This window comes from Eleginops maclovinus, chromosome 2, assembly GCF_036324505.1.
Source record: "Eleginops maclovinus isolate JMC-PN-2008 ecotype Puerto Natales chromosome 2, JC_Emac_rtc_rv5, whole genome shotgun sequence".
Lineage (NCBI taxonomy): Eukaryota > Metazoa > Chordata > Actinopteri > Perciformes > Eleginopidae > Eleginops > Eleginops maclovinus.
Window position 1 is genome coordinate 14,413,271 of NC_086350.1, and position 14,813 is coordinate 14,428,083.

At 39.9% G+C, this 14,813-nt stretch overlaps 2 protein-coding genes across 3 annotated transcripts; one reads left to right on the plus strand and one right to left on the minus strand.

Moving 5' to 3' along the window:
* Positions 1–993: 993 nt before the first annotated feature.
* On the minus strand, positions 994–5,825 carry si:dkey-5i3.5 (uncharacterized protein LOC565091 homolog). Its single transcript, XM_063912550.1, has 4 exons — positions 5,573–5,825; positions 3,869–4,150; positions 2,657–2,903; positions 994–2,493 (listed from the first exon to the last, which is right to left on the minus strand). Exons 2-4 carry the CDS (start codon positions 4,127–4,129, stop codon positions 2,132–2,134), a joined length of 870 nt encoding a protein of 289 aa, XP_063768620.1. The 5' UTR covers positions 4,130–4,150; positions 5,573–5,825; the 3' UTR covers positions 994–2,131.
* A 3,277-nt stretch (positions 5,826–9,102) lies between these two features.
* LOC134883486 (proline-rich transmembrane protein 4-like) lies at positions 9,103–14,737 on the plus strand. 2 transcript variants are annotated; one of them, XM_063911873.1, is made up of 4 exons: positions 9,103–9,391; positions 9,651–10,220; positions 10,341–10,556; positions 12,018–14,737. In XM_063911873.1, exons 2-4 carry the CDS (start codon positions 9,770–9,772, stop codon positions 14,087–14,089), a joined length of 2,739 nt encoding a protein of 912 aa, XP_063767943.1. In that variant the 5' UTR covers positions 9,103–9,391; positions 9,651–9,769; the 3' UTR covers positions 14,090–14,737. The 2 variants fall into 2 exon arrangements, with proteins under 2 accessions (XP_063767943.1, XP_063767936.1); XM_063911866.1 differs by having other exon boundaries at positions 9,651–10,556.
* Positions 14,738–14,813: the final 76 nt, after the last annotated feature.

Below are 14,813 nucleotides of genomic sequence, written 5' to 3' on the forward strand. Positions count from 1 at the left end.
ATTTATCGTATTCTTTCAGTTCTAAATTCAAAGTTATCTTTCTTTAGGTAAATAACAAAGTTTGTCCTTGCCTTGAAAGTAGCATTTACATTCTCCAGCTAGCATGAATTCATAAATGATAAAGCTAAAATAAGCATTGATTTGCAACCTTGTTACTATAATTCAATCAATCATTAGTACATGACAGAGACAGGATTGAGCAATAGTAGTACAATTTATTATTTGTATATATAATTTTGCATAATCTACATGTTTTCAAATTCTCCCACATTATGAATGCCTTTTTTTGTTTTTTCAAAGTTCATTGCTATTGATTTTAAAGTTCTAGCCCCCATTGAGCGCTGTTGAAAACAACAAATAAAATATCTAATAGAAAGTGAACCATTGATACCTGAGCTGGCCAAATCATTTTTTGTGATGCTTTACTACCTGTTTTTATAAAATACATAGAAAAAAACATAGAAAATAAAGGATTCATTTTTTTAAAGTTTTGATGTCACTTCCTCCAATTCTTGAATGACCCACATTTACTCAAGAACGGTACTTTATTGAGAGACTTGACAGAATTGAAAGTACTTTACTTGATTATTTAATTTGTTTGCTGCTCTATACTTTTACCCCACTACAATTCAGAGGTAAATAGTGTACTTTTACTCCACTACATTGATTCAATATGTTTAGTTACTGTGCAGATTTGGATTAATAATGTGAAATTAAATAAGTCTTTAGTTAATCAATAATCATTATCAAAAATATAATTAATTTATCTGAAACAGCATAATGAGTACTTTAAGTTCATTTTAATGATAATACATTTGTACTTTTACTTGAGTAACATTTTGAATGCAGGACTTTTACTTGTTAAAGAGTACACTGGTAGTTCTACTTTTACTGTACCATTAACCCAACTACTGAAAAAGGTATGTGAGACACAAGTACAAAGATAAACAATACAATATACATAAGTTACATTGAATAGGAAACTGTTACATATTTCTTTAAGTAATTTTATTGCACACACAAGAAATATATAAAATGTTCAAGTTTTGAGACACAACGGTTTGCAACAGATGCTCATTATGGGTAAGTCGTAATCCCGGATGTATTATGGAGCTATCTGACATCTACACATATAGCACCATTGTTCATCAAGTAAAAAGGTTACAAGGGAGCTATATCTGCTCATTGAACAAGATATGCACAAAGTAAAACAACATATGATATACATGAATTAACATGAATTTTATTTTTCAAAAAATCTTTTAAAATGTTCCTTCCATGTTTAAAATCTTTGATACGCATTTACTTTATTTGTCAAACATTAAATAAGTCTAACTCATTACTTACTGCTTTGGTCATTTTTCTAGCGCCGCCATTTATACAGGTTTCCCGCTGCAGCTCATTATGGGTTAGTCATTATTCTAGATGTGTCACAGTGGGATCAGTCCCTTGACTGCCTGGTTTCTCAAAGTGGCATGACCGGTTTCAATTCCCTTTGTTCACTGTCCCAGAACCAGTGTGAGAAACTTTAAAAGGCAACCTACTCAAAGCAATAATTAGGTAGTTGACTACCTGAGATTAAAGCACTTCAACCAAGTATTTACTTTAGAGCACTTCCCTTTGACAGAGAAATAGGGTAAAGGGTAAAGGAGGTGTAACAGAGTTTCCCCCGACATGTGCAATCCTTCATGAATGTTTTTTACTGCACTGTTCAAGTCAAAGAATTATCACTTCAGGATACCAAGCAGGGTGCCTTTAAATATAAAGTAAAGGTCAAGTAAAGTGAAGTTGACTGCTGAAGTAGAATTTTTGCCTACGTAAATAACATTTCATGTTTGTTTTTCTTTTAACACTGTTCCACTGACCTTGGTTATAATGATGTTCGCTCTAAAAAGAGCTTTGAATTGGAAAAAGCAAATGAACAACATCATTTAACACATTTTCTTTAGAAATTGGGATCTGGGGACTCTAGTCAAAGCTTCTTAATATATGTGTCAATTTTCTTCACAAGGCCATTCTGATGTCGGCAATTGTAATATTAATTTGGTTTGGTACACATATTTTAAGTTCAACATAGTAAACAAGCAAAGTCGAGCTAAAATGACAATGTGTGGCCAAGATGCAAATGATGTTACATCTTGGCCTTTAGCTGGGTAAAGCCAAGTGAATGTAGGTACATGTCTATGGTGGTCAGATATTCCAGTTGGTGCCTCTTCAGGTGACCGGCATGTGTTGATCCCTCCCACTTCTTTGCTGTGGTGTCTATCCCACGCTTTCTCCATCGATCAATTATCTCCTCCATGGCTCGTGGGTCGCTCAATGGATCGTCCTCGCAAAAGAAGAACAGTGCAGGAGCGGTGATGGGGGTTTCCCAAAACGTATCAATGCTTCTGTTAAAGTAGTCCACTGTCTGGTGTTTGAACATGCTAAAGTATAGCATGCTTGCTTTTGTTACCAGTGTCTCCAAACGTGGAAATAAAGTCTTCCCAAGACCTGGGCAAAGAGGACAAGAAATAATGAATTATTTGCAGTAAACAGCATTATTCATAAGTGTATCCACATTTGATTTTGGATCCAGCCAGTGTTATTCGGCATAATGAGTAATTGTTTAAATTAAACAAGCTCATGTGTTAAATCATATCAATATTGAACTGACCTATGGCCATCCTCTCCACAGAGCCCACCACCAGACTATCGTAGACTTGGCCTTTTATCCTCTGTGTAAGTGCCTGATATTTCTGGATGTCCTGGGAGACATGTATCAGCAGCTGAGCAAATGTGTAGCCACCGATAGAGAAGGCATGGACAACCAGTGGGCGGGACATAAAGCGTTCACTCTCGAGCAACTCCAGCAACCTCTTCCCATGATCCAGACCCCAGCGAGGCCACAGGAACTCATGCACCTTAAGAGTAAAAGAATTAGAAAGAAATTAATGAGCTCAAATATGCCCTTTGATATTGAATGTTTGAATGTGGAAATGACATGCCATGTCTGACAGCTATTTTAGGAATAGCAAGAGATGCAGTCTCAGTGTTTGTTAAGGAATAGCAGTAGATGTTCACAGCACTCAACCACCTTTTCGAGCAAAGTTAACCCTTATTTTTTCTTGCTATATTCTATTTGTACAACACACATTAGTAATGCCACTTTTTTTAAGTGCGTTACCTGAATTGCCTACATACACACTTACTAGACTGCACCCTCTTTCTTACCTTCCTTTGTTGGCACATTGTTATGTATTTAGGGTAGCCAGCACAACAGAGGCCTGTACGACAAAGCAGGATTTGTGGTTAGCGCGGTAACTTCAGGGTTAACTCTGGGTTTTCGGTCCTACGACGCTGGTTCACTTCTTACCCGGGTAGATCTCCATGGTAACTTGTGCTGAACACCTAACCTGCTCTGGGGCTATGAATTCATATTATAGGATACAGGAATACAGTTTAAACGGCCGTCTACAGGAACGACGGACCGCAAACTCGCCGACTGTGTGAAAATGAAAATTAATAGCGCTCAAAGCCGGACAGAGAAACCCAGGGTTGACTTACCGAGTTGATAACCAGCGTCGTAGGACCAAATAGCGAGATCGCATTTGTTAGGTTTAGTTAAGCCAGACAACTCAAACTTATCCAGGGTATGTTGAACTGGCTTCGTCGTACAGGCCTCTGTACATCAGTTAAATGCTAGCATGAAGTAAGTCTTGGATATATAACATTCATTCAGTGTACATGAAGTTAGCTTAATTTAAAAATATAACAAATAGCTGAACATGCTTGTAGTACAAAGCTGTGACTGAGTTTAATTTCCACTTTACTGTGTATGAATGATTTTTTAGATCATTTTCCAAATCTGTCTGTAAATTGAACTTACCTCACTTTCCACAACAAGCACATCAAAGCCGGTACGGAAGTAGATTTCACAATATTTGGCCATAGCCTGAGGACGTGAGCCCATCCATGGCAGCATGAGCATAAGAGGTTTATGGTCTTCAGAGATTTTGTTCCGACATCCGGAGACTGGAGATGCTAATTCATTCACATAAAAAGTGACATTCTTACTGAGTTGGTGAGCAGTGATGCCTCGGCTCGAAACTGCTCTGCTCAACATAGCTGCTGTTGTCAGACTTCCCATTGCCAGAAATGTGACAAGCGTCTGCAAAATGAAAGAGGAAACGAGGGTACAAGAGTTAAATATAAAAATAACAAAATATCAAAAATGACTAATCTAACATTGCTTACACTACCAACCTTTAGAAAATAAAAGACATTTAAAAAAAAAATGCAAAATTTGCATATGCCTGGACTGAAGTGCAAAAATAATAAATCACAGTTATTGCACTGTACATTATGCTTTTCATTCCTTAGTAACATATTACTATGATCCATATTCTCAAATGCATAATGCTTTCAGGGAGGAAAGGAGCGTTTTTGGATTGTGGCTCTTGCAAAAATATTTTTTCGTCAATGTGGCTCCTGATTAGGACAAGGTTGAGTACCACTGATATAGAGTATCCTGACTGACTGCATCACGGCCTGGTATGGCTGTTGCACCGCCCTCAGCCGTAAGGCTCTACAGAGGGTGGTGAAACTGCACAGCACATCAACACCTCTACTCCCAGCGGCTCAGGATGTACATAGAATCCTGCATACTTGATCACTTTCATCATGCCAAGCATAATTTAGCTTATTGTGTTGATATTCTATTCACTAATTTATTTTATTATTTCTATTCTATTAGTATTTTATTGTGTCCTTTTACAATACGTTGCACTGTTGGAGGAGCTCGGGACCTAAGATTGTCATTGTCAAAACCACACTGTAGCGACTTTGCACATGATAATAAAAACCCTTGAACCTTGAACCTTGCTTAAAGCAGACTGCTGATTTGGTTGCCGACCTGAAACTTATTGTATTGTCCTAAAACATTGTGCAAATACCCCAGGTGTGTCTCTCAAAAAGAAATAAAAGTTACAGAAAATAACTAAAATTGTTTCTTTTCAAATATGTTGAAAATCACACATCGGTAATGTAAATGTTGTTATACATATGAAACATGAAATACGGTCGTTTAAATTTTGGCAAGTTAGTAAGGAGTCCTCTTTGAAAATAGCATTAGTTTATGTCATCTGGATGATCATTTTTGATGGTCCCTAAGTGAAACCCTGAGGATATCAACGAGGTATCAGATGTGAGCTAACCCCCAGGCTGCTTGCGGTCTGTGGAAAAGAGGAAGAAGCCGCCGCTGGATCCGGGGTGGATATGTCAAATATTCTACTTAATAACTCACTTTGCCGTAGAAACCCTGTTGCTAAGAGATAACGCTCCAACTCCAACGATAACTTCAATATCGTTAAGTAGACATTACATTGTTAATAATGTGTGACACACACGTTAGTCAATTTTACAGATTATCCTGCACGTTAATACACTTAACGTTAACACACGAGAGACAACTCACGCACGTGACGATAATTATGGAGATCTGATAAAACGTGGGTAAAAAAGCGTAACTTTACGCCAATTTTCAAACGGTTTGTAAACGATTAGCAACTAACTTGGTGGCCTTGTTACTAACCTGTTTTTAGTTTTGTGCCCTCGATGCTTCTGGTTATTGAGTGGATAGGGCTTTCCCAAAGCACATCATTGCCAGCGGTGAAAGGTCAGGTAAAGACAAATCCTGTCAGCAAAGTCAGTGTTTTTCCGTTTGAGTTATCCTCCCTCAGTCAATTTCAGCTCCCTCCTCTTCCTTCTTCATGCTTACTGGGTTGCCTGCAGTGAGCAGTTCAGCGAACTGTTGCCCTCCTTCGGTGATAACGTGTTAGGCAAACAAGCTCTGCTTAAAACGGACTGGGGATTTGGCTGCAGTTCAATCCCCATCGCTAACTCTATCTACGATGAGGGTTCCTAGATGTTTTGACTTGGAGTTTAAGAACTGAAACGGCATGTTCGGCCATGAGCCAAAAGCAAACACCCATTGCGTTTTATTTGTATAAGATACAAAAAGGATCCCGGGTTCACATTTTTGAAAATGTTTTTTGTCTGGTTTGTTTGATGTTCTCCATTTTTCTTCTTTCATAACCAGTGTCAAGTGACCTCTTGCGCAATGTTTCTCTTCGCCTTCCTTAAATACCGTGACTGTCCGAGGTGTTGGGGATTATACTGTGTAACATAAACTCAGGAATTTAGGCACGTCAGGCGTCAAAGACAGCGCCTCGGTTTATTACTGTCGAGTCCACTTCAAAATAACCTCTACACACTGCGCATGCCCACCCACTGAAACATTCCTTTTTTAAAATAATGTTTTATTTATAAAAAGTACATATTTACATTTTTACAATTTTTTGTTTTAATTGTACTTTCTTTTTTTTTCTCACAATTTTACATATCAACATGTATTTTCATTTCCCGCATGGGTCCTTTCATTCCCTTCAGACATTTCCAATAACAAATAATTACTCCTCCTCCACCAAAAAACAAACTTGTCATGCAAATTAATGAAATAAACAAAACATAATCAAAAATCAACAAAATAAAACATAACATTTTTCCAAAAGTAACCAATGTCTTTTTCTTTATTTGAAATGAGTCCCCTTTTTTCCCCCTCAGAGACACAACAAAATAAACATTCCATAATCATTTTTCAAATTTGCAAATCAGAAAGTCTTCTTCAATGAATAAAAAGGAGCTTCCATTAACAATGTCTTCCTCAAAAGAGTCTTTACCCATGTGGTTGTGGAGCATGTCTGAGACACTCCTAAAGTTCAACTGCTTACAATACTTATGGATCCTAAACCATTAAAATGCATTTTAGGTCTACCACACACAAAAAGCATAACCAGCAAATGTCTTTTTTATTCTATTTTATTTAATTTTTACCAGAGACATTTGGCAGGATACAGCATTTGTAAGCCATGTTGTCTTTTGAATATCTGTGCAAAATACTACTCACAAAATACTAAATAAGGGACATCAAAAGGTGGCTTGCCATAATTACTAGTTTTCTTGAAAAGTCTTTTGGACATAACCTTACAAATAATATGACTTATATAAAATGTCATTTTCCATTAGACATGTCATTGTAAGCAATGTAGTCAAGCGAAATTGATTTTAAAAGTTCCATATAGTTTCCTAGTAAAGCTATTCCATTGCTGTACAATGACGCCTCCTAATCCTCATTCGTCATTAATATTATTAACTACACACGTGTTTTTCCAACTATGACAGGTCAAGTGTTTTGTTGTCAAAAGCTCTTATACAGCTTTTGACAAAAAAGCTGTTTTTGTTTTCATGTCATCAAACCCAAAAGTAGTCCCTAAAACATCCATAGATATTGACATATCTAATATTTCATAGCTGTAGTGTAGACTATATTTGTAACTGTTTGTCATTTCTAGCAGAAATTCCTGATAGCACCTTAAATTGAAGTAATTGTAGTGTTGAGCAAGTTTCAGCTTCATATAAACGGTTTGTTAAAAAGTCTTTATTAATCAGCTATCAATGCAAAAAGGACACGCTTGATTTCTGGCTTTCCAGTGTGGCATTTTATTTACCTGGTATTCATGTGTATTTCCTCCCTTGACATTACAATCAAAGTCATTCAAGTGTATATGACTGTGTCTGTAATGTTGTCTGTTAATCCCTTAACCCTTTACGGGAACAAACTTGAAAAATGAATAATTTAAATTTGGTAAAAAATCTTTTGAAAAGGCTAAGTAAATCTTTTTATATCCCCCTTATCCTAAAAATGGCCATGGTTTGTTTTTATCCTCATCTTTGCTTGTGCAGCTTTGTTTTTGTTTCTTGTCCTGACTGTCCACATTACCAGCTGGAGCCCATCCCTGCTGACTTTGTGTTGTTGGAGTAGGATTTGTCTAAACACAGAAACCAGTTGCCCAAAGAATTAAGAAAGCAAGTGTGTGGCGGCAATAATTTCGCCATGTCCCTCTGTGAGCTCATATGTTTGGCTTGTCATTGTTCCTTTACAGTCACTTTAGTTACGGCTGGGTTGTCACCTTCCTGTGTCCTCATCAGACAGTGGGTTGATCACACCCCTCGGGAAGTTGCTATCTTCATCGCTGAGTGGCCCACACTGTCTTTCAATCTTTGTTCACATTAATCTCAATACCACTGTTATTAGCAATTTGATTTGTATCCTGCAAAAGGAAGCTTGTGCAGTGGCAAGATGAAATGTAAGAGACAGTAGGTAAACTGCTTTTTTATTTATTTATTTGCAGTCACAGCCAGAAATCTTGGCAGGCAGAATTTGACTTTTTGTCTTTGTGCTTTGTGTTAAATATATACTTGGCAGACTGGTTTGCTATGCAGTTTGATCCAAATGTATCTTTATTATTTGGATGGAAGAATAATCAATGTTCATTCACACAAACACTATTTCCTGATTTAGAAATTCATGTCTCCTGATAATTAAGCAAAGGCCTATGGAGAACCTTTCAAATCCTTACATCAGCCACACAGTCACGTAGTGTTAATATGGTTTGAACTCAGACAGTAAATGCATCCTAAGGTATGTGGATCAGTGTCTATTTTAGGACTGTCCTCGGGAATTGAATTAGGCCACGAGGCTACTGGATTTCCCCCATTGGGCAGAACAGCACACATAAAATAAAAGAGTAACATGGCACAACCAGAGAATGGTCATTCATGCCACGTAATGGCATGGCATCAAACTCACAAGCGTAATTGCAGACACAAGGGTAGCAAATCTGTGTCAAAAAGCGTATTGAGATGTTCTAATAAATGCACATAAGTAACCACTATCATTCATTATGCACGTATGCTATTCAAAGAGAATTTTGTTCTTCATATACTGATCATGACACAAACTGAGGAAAGCCTACTTTAATAGGAAGGGTACAGCATCAGTTGTAGATTAAACTCAATAGGATGTATTGATCCGTAGCACTGGTTCGCTCAGTGAAGGGTACTGCCTGCCGGATGGTTGACGATCGCGTTATGGCCCCTTTGACACATTTATTTCCTTCCCCCCCACCCCCTCCTCTTCACTCCTTTTTTCATACTGAATATCACATGCAGCCTGTAGCGTACCAGAGGGATGTGTGTGAGCGGTGTGATGAACAGAGACAGCAGTAAGAGATGATACTGAGTTTGGTGTGTATGATGCCTCAGATTTAGGAGAACGGGATTGTGCAAACAGGCTGTCAGATCAGTGCAGCAGCAGAGAGTGGGACAGCGGGGGTTGTCTCGGGGAGGTGGGGTCTGTCCTATGTGTTGACCGTCTGATGGAGAGAAGAGGGGCACAGCACAGTGAGTATGAAAGGACACAGAGTGCTACGCAGAGAGAGACTGCATGCATGCAGCAACATGGAGGAGCATATATGTTTAAAGAGGATGCAGCAGAGAGTGTATTGATGAGGTAAGAAAGCTGAACTGAGACCGGCTACAAGAAAGCAGTTGTGTACTGAATACCTTTTCATTTGCTGTTATTATGCATGAATCCTTTTAATGTAACATGTACAGTGTTTATCTCAGAAGACGTTATAGGAGAAGGGGTTATAGGTTTTTCATAACATTAAGAAATTCAGGCTCTTTATTGAGATATCCTATTCACCGTGTTTAATGTGTGGTCACACTTCTTGAGTCCTGAATGAGAGTGAACTTTCTTTCTCCCCCAGGTGTGTTAGGCATCAGATCTTCGGGTCCCGGGCTTAAAGATCTGACAAACATGTGACTGGCCAACATCCCTTGAAACCTTCATCATGTGACTTGGCGGTGGAGTTTGTAGACCCTCACCATGTTCTCTCTGTGGAATCTGTATATTCTCCTCCCCCTCTACTTGCCTCTCTGTTTCCATGTCATAGCATTTACGGGAGAAAATGTCAAGCAAAAACAACAGCCAGACTCTGATACAGCATTGCAGCATCTTACAGAGCTCCCACAGAAACATCACATTTTAGCAGCAAGGAATCCTAGTTCTAGGACTGAGAATGTCAACTTTCTGGGTCTACCTGCAAGTTTGCCTTTATTGTCATCTGAGGAGTTGGATAGACAAGGAGTGATTGGAGAATATGTTGATTTACAGGACAGCATAGAACAATCTAATTTGTATCCTAAAGAGAAGGGACATGCCATACCCAGTCCTACTGATACAGAAGATACCCCCTCCAAGGAGAGAACACAACCAGTAGGGTCATCATCAGAAGGCGTACCACTTCAAACATCAAAGTATCAGCCAGCTGAAATGAGTACTGGATCTACTTTGCATTTTACACTAACTGGGGAGAATCAGCCAACTTTCCCAGTTTTGAAGAATGAGAATATTGTCACCCAGTTACCGTTTCTTCTGTCTGGCTCACTTCCATCAGACCACAACTCCACAACAACAGTCTCTGGTGGACCTTGGCCTGGCCTTGGGCGCCCAACTCCAACAGTAGCCACATGGGGATGGACCACGGGCCCTGGTATCAGGCACAGAGAGACACAAGAGGGGATTGGCCCAGTGAGAGAGAGCAAAGATGGATTGACTGATATTACAGAACATATTTTACACAAAGGAGCAGTCCGAATAGAGGAAGATAAAGGTAAGAGTCATGTCTTGAATTAAATGTAATACATTTGGAGCATGCATCAATTACTGAACATGATTAAACAAACCCTTATAGCTTATCATGCATGGTAAGATTTATAGTGTTGTCCTCATTAAATACCTACAATAAAATCCACAAGACTCCAGGTCTGTGTGACTGCAGTGTTTCCAATATGCATTCTGCTTGCAGACACAATTGTTTTACATGCACAGAATGGTTTGCATCACTTCACTCCTCTAAATGTTCACTCTCCTGAAACATCCCTCCCTCACTGTCCTAAACTAAACCCTCTCTCCCCTCTCTTCCTCTCTCAATCCTTTTATCACAGGTTCTTCCACTCATTCTTCCCCTATCTTACTTATATAAAAACATATAATTCCTTTTGCAGCCGGTTTTTATTACCCACACTCAAAGGTTGCTAGATAAGTTGGTGCACACCTGCATTATTTACTGTACACACACAAATGATGGCACTCACTTGTCAAAGTAAATGATGTGTTGTGTCCACAAGCATAAGGGGATGAGGGCTTTGACAGAACTGTGTGAGCCATCTTCAAGTTGCCTACACATTTAAAACAAGATGCCTGACATACAGTTTGATGAGTACCGGTAAATGTATCAAACATTACTCCAAAATCCTGTGCTTAACTCTGCTTGTGTTGACACAATTACTTCACTTATATTGAAGGACCAGAAATAGGACACATTCTGGTGGCACCATACTGCTTACTTTGAATGATTTCCCCCTAGAGATAAAGTGCTTACATTATTTATTAGTTACACAATCACAGTTGCATTATATGAATTCAATGACTGCTTGTTCTTGAATAAAGTATGCAACAAATATGATAGCACCTTTTGACCGTGCTTAATAATAACCACACAGAATGAGAGCAGCAATGAGGTCAATACCAGCTAATCAACACACATCTCTCTGACACACACACACACACACACACACACACACACACACACACACACACACACACACACACACACACACACACACACACACACACACACACACACACACACACACACACACACACACACATTCACTACTTCCACATGCTCCCACTCTCTCTGTGACCCAGTTAGAGTTCTCGGTTACAAGCCTCTGCTTTATAATGGATTAACTTCCAACATGGCAGATTCTCCCTGCTCTTTTTTGGAAAATAAAGACAGTGGGTATAATTTACCTAGGCCTGCATCTATTGGTTAGTTTATAATGATGGTTTCATCTGTAAATGAATGTCACCATTATTAAAATGTCATCATCAGTCTGCTGAAGTTCTCCAGGTGATGTTTAACATGTTCAACATTTGATTTAAGTGTGTTAGTGTACTCTGTTCATTTGCCAACTAAGAACATCAGTTATGTGTGTATTTAAAATGTCTATCTTGTTGACAAAACAAATAGGTTGGTAATGTTTTATTTTATTATACTTCTTTACAGATGAACTCACAGAAGATAACCCACCTCTCTCAAAGACCAATGGCACAATTTGCAAACCTTCAAACCAGTCTTGGACTCCCACCTACCCTGAGGATTTTACCCCAAACGAGTCTGTGCGCCCCTCTCTGCCTCTCAGCCCTGTACTTTTTGTCCCTCTGTATTCGGACTGGAACTCTGCCCTTGCCACATGGGGATTTGCATGGGAAGCACATGTGTATGGACTGGGGTCTGTCTTTACCGTATTCTGCCTAATCTCTTTAGTTTGCCTGTTAGGCCTGCCCCTGCGGTGTCCACCGGGAAGCGCCTACTTCACCCTTCTCCACTTCTTCCTCCTAGCATTTGCAGGGATCCAAGCTTTCTGTTTGCTCTACGACGCCTACAATCACCAAGATCGTCTCCTCCCTCTGAGCTCTCTGCTTCTCTCGAATCTGCCCTTCCCTTGTTTGATTTTCGCCTTCTCTCTTGCTTTCCTTCTTCTTTCCTTCCGCTCCCGTTCACATCTATCACTCCCACTTGCTAACTCCACTTCGTTCACAGCCTTGCCCAAGCCTTGCCTGTTACTGTGTATGTCCCTGTTGTATTCTGGGGTCTCTCTAGGGTGTGTTGGCTTGCTTCAGTTCTTCCACAGCCTCCCTTTTGTGATCCTGCTATTCCCTCAGGGTTTGTTTGTATGTCTTACTATATTTCTCTCCGGCTCCTACCTCATCTTCTACTGCTTAATGCAATTGAACACCAAACACATCTACAGGCTAAATGACAACGGAGAGAGTGGAGGATCTCCTGAAGGGATGCGACCTGCGAGTTGCCCCTTTGCCAATGTGGAGGACTGGGGCAGGGCAGCCGGGGCTGGAGTAGGAGCTTCGTTGTGTTTGTTAGGATGTGGAGGCCTCCAGTTATATGGAATCCTGCATGCTCTTGGTTTAGGAGGGGTTGATGGCTATGGGTTTCAGCCCTGGCCTTGGTGGGGTTACCAGGTAGGCTGCAGACTCTGTGAGGTTGGGGTGTGTTTGGGCTTGTCTATCATTGGTTCACACCCTATATTCTGTCACAGTAATTCTTCCATCAAGACTATAACTCGTCCCCGTCCAGGGTCTTGGTCTCGCCTCTCCTGCAGCTCCCCTTCACGAGGGCTTACCCTGCCCTCTCAGGGACATGCAGATTCTCCTATCCTCTCCTCTCATGATTCTTGGTCCCAGGGTAAGCAGGAAAAGCTGGTAGTCTGTGATGTTACAACAAAAGGACAGTCAGAGGCACTACCTCTTTTCTCGATGCTGGATTCCTCTGGAAATGGGCTTGTCCCCAAGTCTAGGCAAACCCAGATCACCATACTCCCACTTCCTACACCCCCTACCCCACCGCACAAGGATAAAAATGCAGGTGAGTCCCAGCTATCGTCACTGGATAGCCTGGAACTGGAGACAGACACTACACTGGATCTGCGGCCCCCATCTCCCATAGACTTGTCCCGCAGCATTGACCAGGCTCTGTTCAGTGAATCCATATTCTCTCACAGTATCTTTGGTTTGCCAGGACTTTATCACACTTCTTCCAGCCTCTCTTTGAGCTCTCCTAGCCAAGATGCGTCAGATCAAGGGCCTAGCTCTGTGGAAAATGCGCTCTACCGAACCTCTTCCTGTGGTGATGCGGATCAAGAGAATGCCCTTTCCAGATCAATGCCTTCCCAAGCACAAAGCTCTTTTACATCTCACTGCAAACCAACAATATCACCAGAGCAATGGGACTGGAAAGAAAGTGTCTCAGGTTCAACCCAGGGTCTGTGCATCATTCCCAAGGATACCGGAAAACTGCGCTCACACTCCTGGGCCACCAGGGGTCAGAACTTTGCTCAGAGCAGCCTCCCACGAGCAATTCCCCACCTGTCTAACCACAGGCGCTACCGAACCCTGAGCTTAGCCTCCCAGGACAGTCATGGATCAGGACAACTGGCAGAGACTAAACACCTGAGTGAAAGCAAACAGCTTGAATGGGATATGGCTGTACAGGCAGAGTTTGTCAACGTGTGCAGACAAATTGATACTCTGAGTGTTTGCAGTGACACCATTGAATTATAAATGCCTAGTTGTGGTTTAAATGCATTTGACATTGTACAGAAAAAGCAGACCCTGATATTTTTAGATTAAGTAATACAATTGTAAATCATAAAAGTTATACAGATGGAAATATCTACCATGACTGAAAAGGGGAATGGACATTATTGATGTGGATATTATTATGTAGAGCTAATTTATTTTGTATACATACTGTACTGTTGATATTATATTCAAAATATGGTTTCAAAGGTTGTCTTCATCAGCTTGTGGTATTTTACCTGAAATGGTCCTTCCATTCACACATTCATGAATGTCAATCTATTGCTTAAGACTGCAAATGCTTTGCTTTCATCTAAAGCAGGAGTTTTAATATTTATAACTGCCATGTTGAGGTATTTTTTAAGGTAAGTTATCCTGCTAAGAGAAATTGAAAGGGTTACACAGGTAAAGGAAAGCTTTCTTTAATAGATATTGAACAGACAATATGGAAGATGAAAAAAGTTAGTGGTGCTCAGAGGAAATTTTACAAATATAAATACGCTTCTTTGATTTCTAACCCTAATGGTAGACAACTAAAAATATAATTGAGTGCCAGATGTTTTTGATGTTGAAAGCATAATATTTTGCCAACACATGATCTAGATATTTAATGAGTTGTGTACAGAGTGGGCAAACCAGCTAATCAACACACATCTCAACTTCTAGGAAGACATTTTAGCGTGTAGTTAATTCATAAAATTGGTTA

Excerpts from the sequence above, each read along its gene's own strand:
- LOC134883486 (XM_063911866.1), top strand. The coding sequence starts at position 9,770 with ATGTTCTCTCTGTGGAATCTGTATATTCTCCTCCCCCTCTACTTGCCT. Across the intron at positions 10,557-12,017 it reads CCGAATAGAGGAAGATAAAG|ATGAACTCACAGAAGATAAC; the intron begins GTAAGAGTCATG and ends ACTTCTTTACAG.
- si:dkey-5i3.5 (XM_063912550.1), bottom strand. The coding sequence starts at position 4,129 with ATGGGAAGTCTGACAACAGCAGCTATGTTGAGCAGAGCAGTTTCGAGC. Across the intron at positions 2,904-3,868 it reads TGCTTGTTGTGGAAAGTGAG|GTGCATGAGTTCCTGTGGCC; the intron begins GTAAGTTCAATT and ends TTTACTCTTAAG. Across the intron at positions 2,494-2,656 it reads TGTGGAGAGGATGGCCATAG|GTCTTGGGAAGACTTTATTT; the intron begins GTCAGTTCAATA and ends CTCTTTGCCCAG.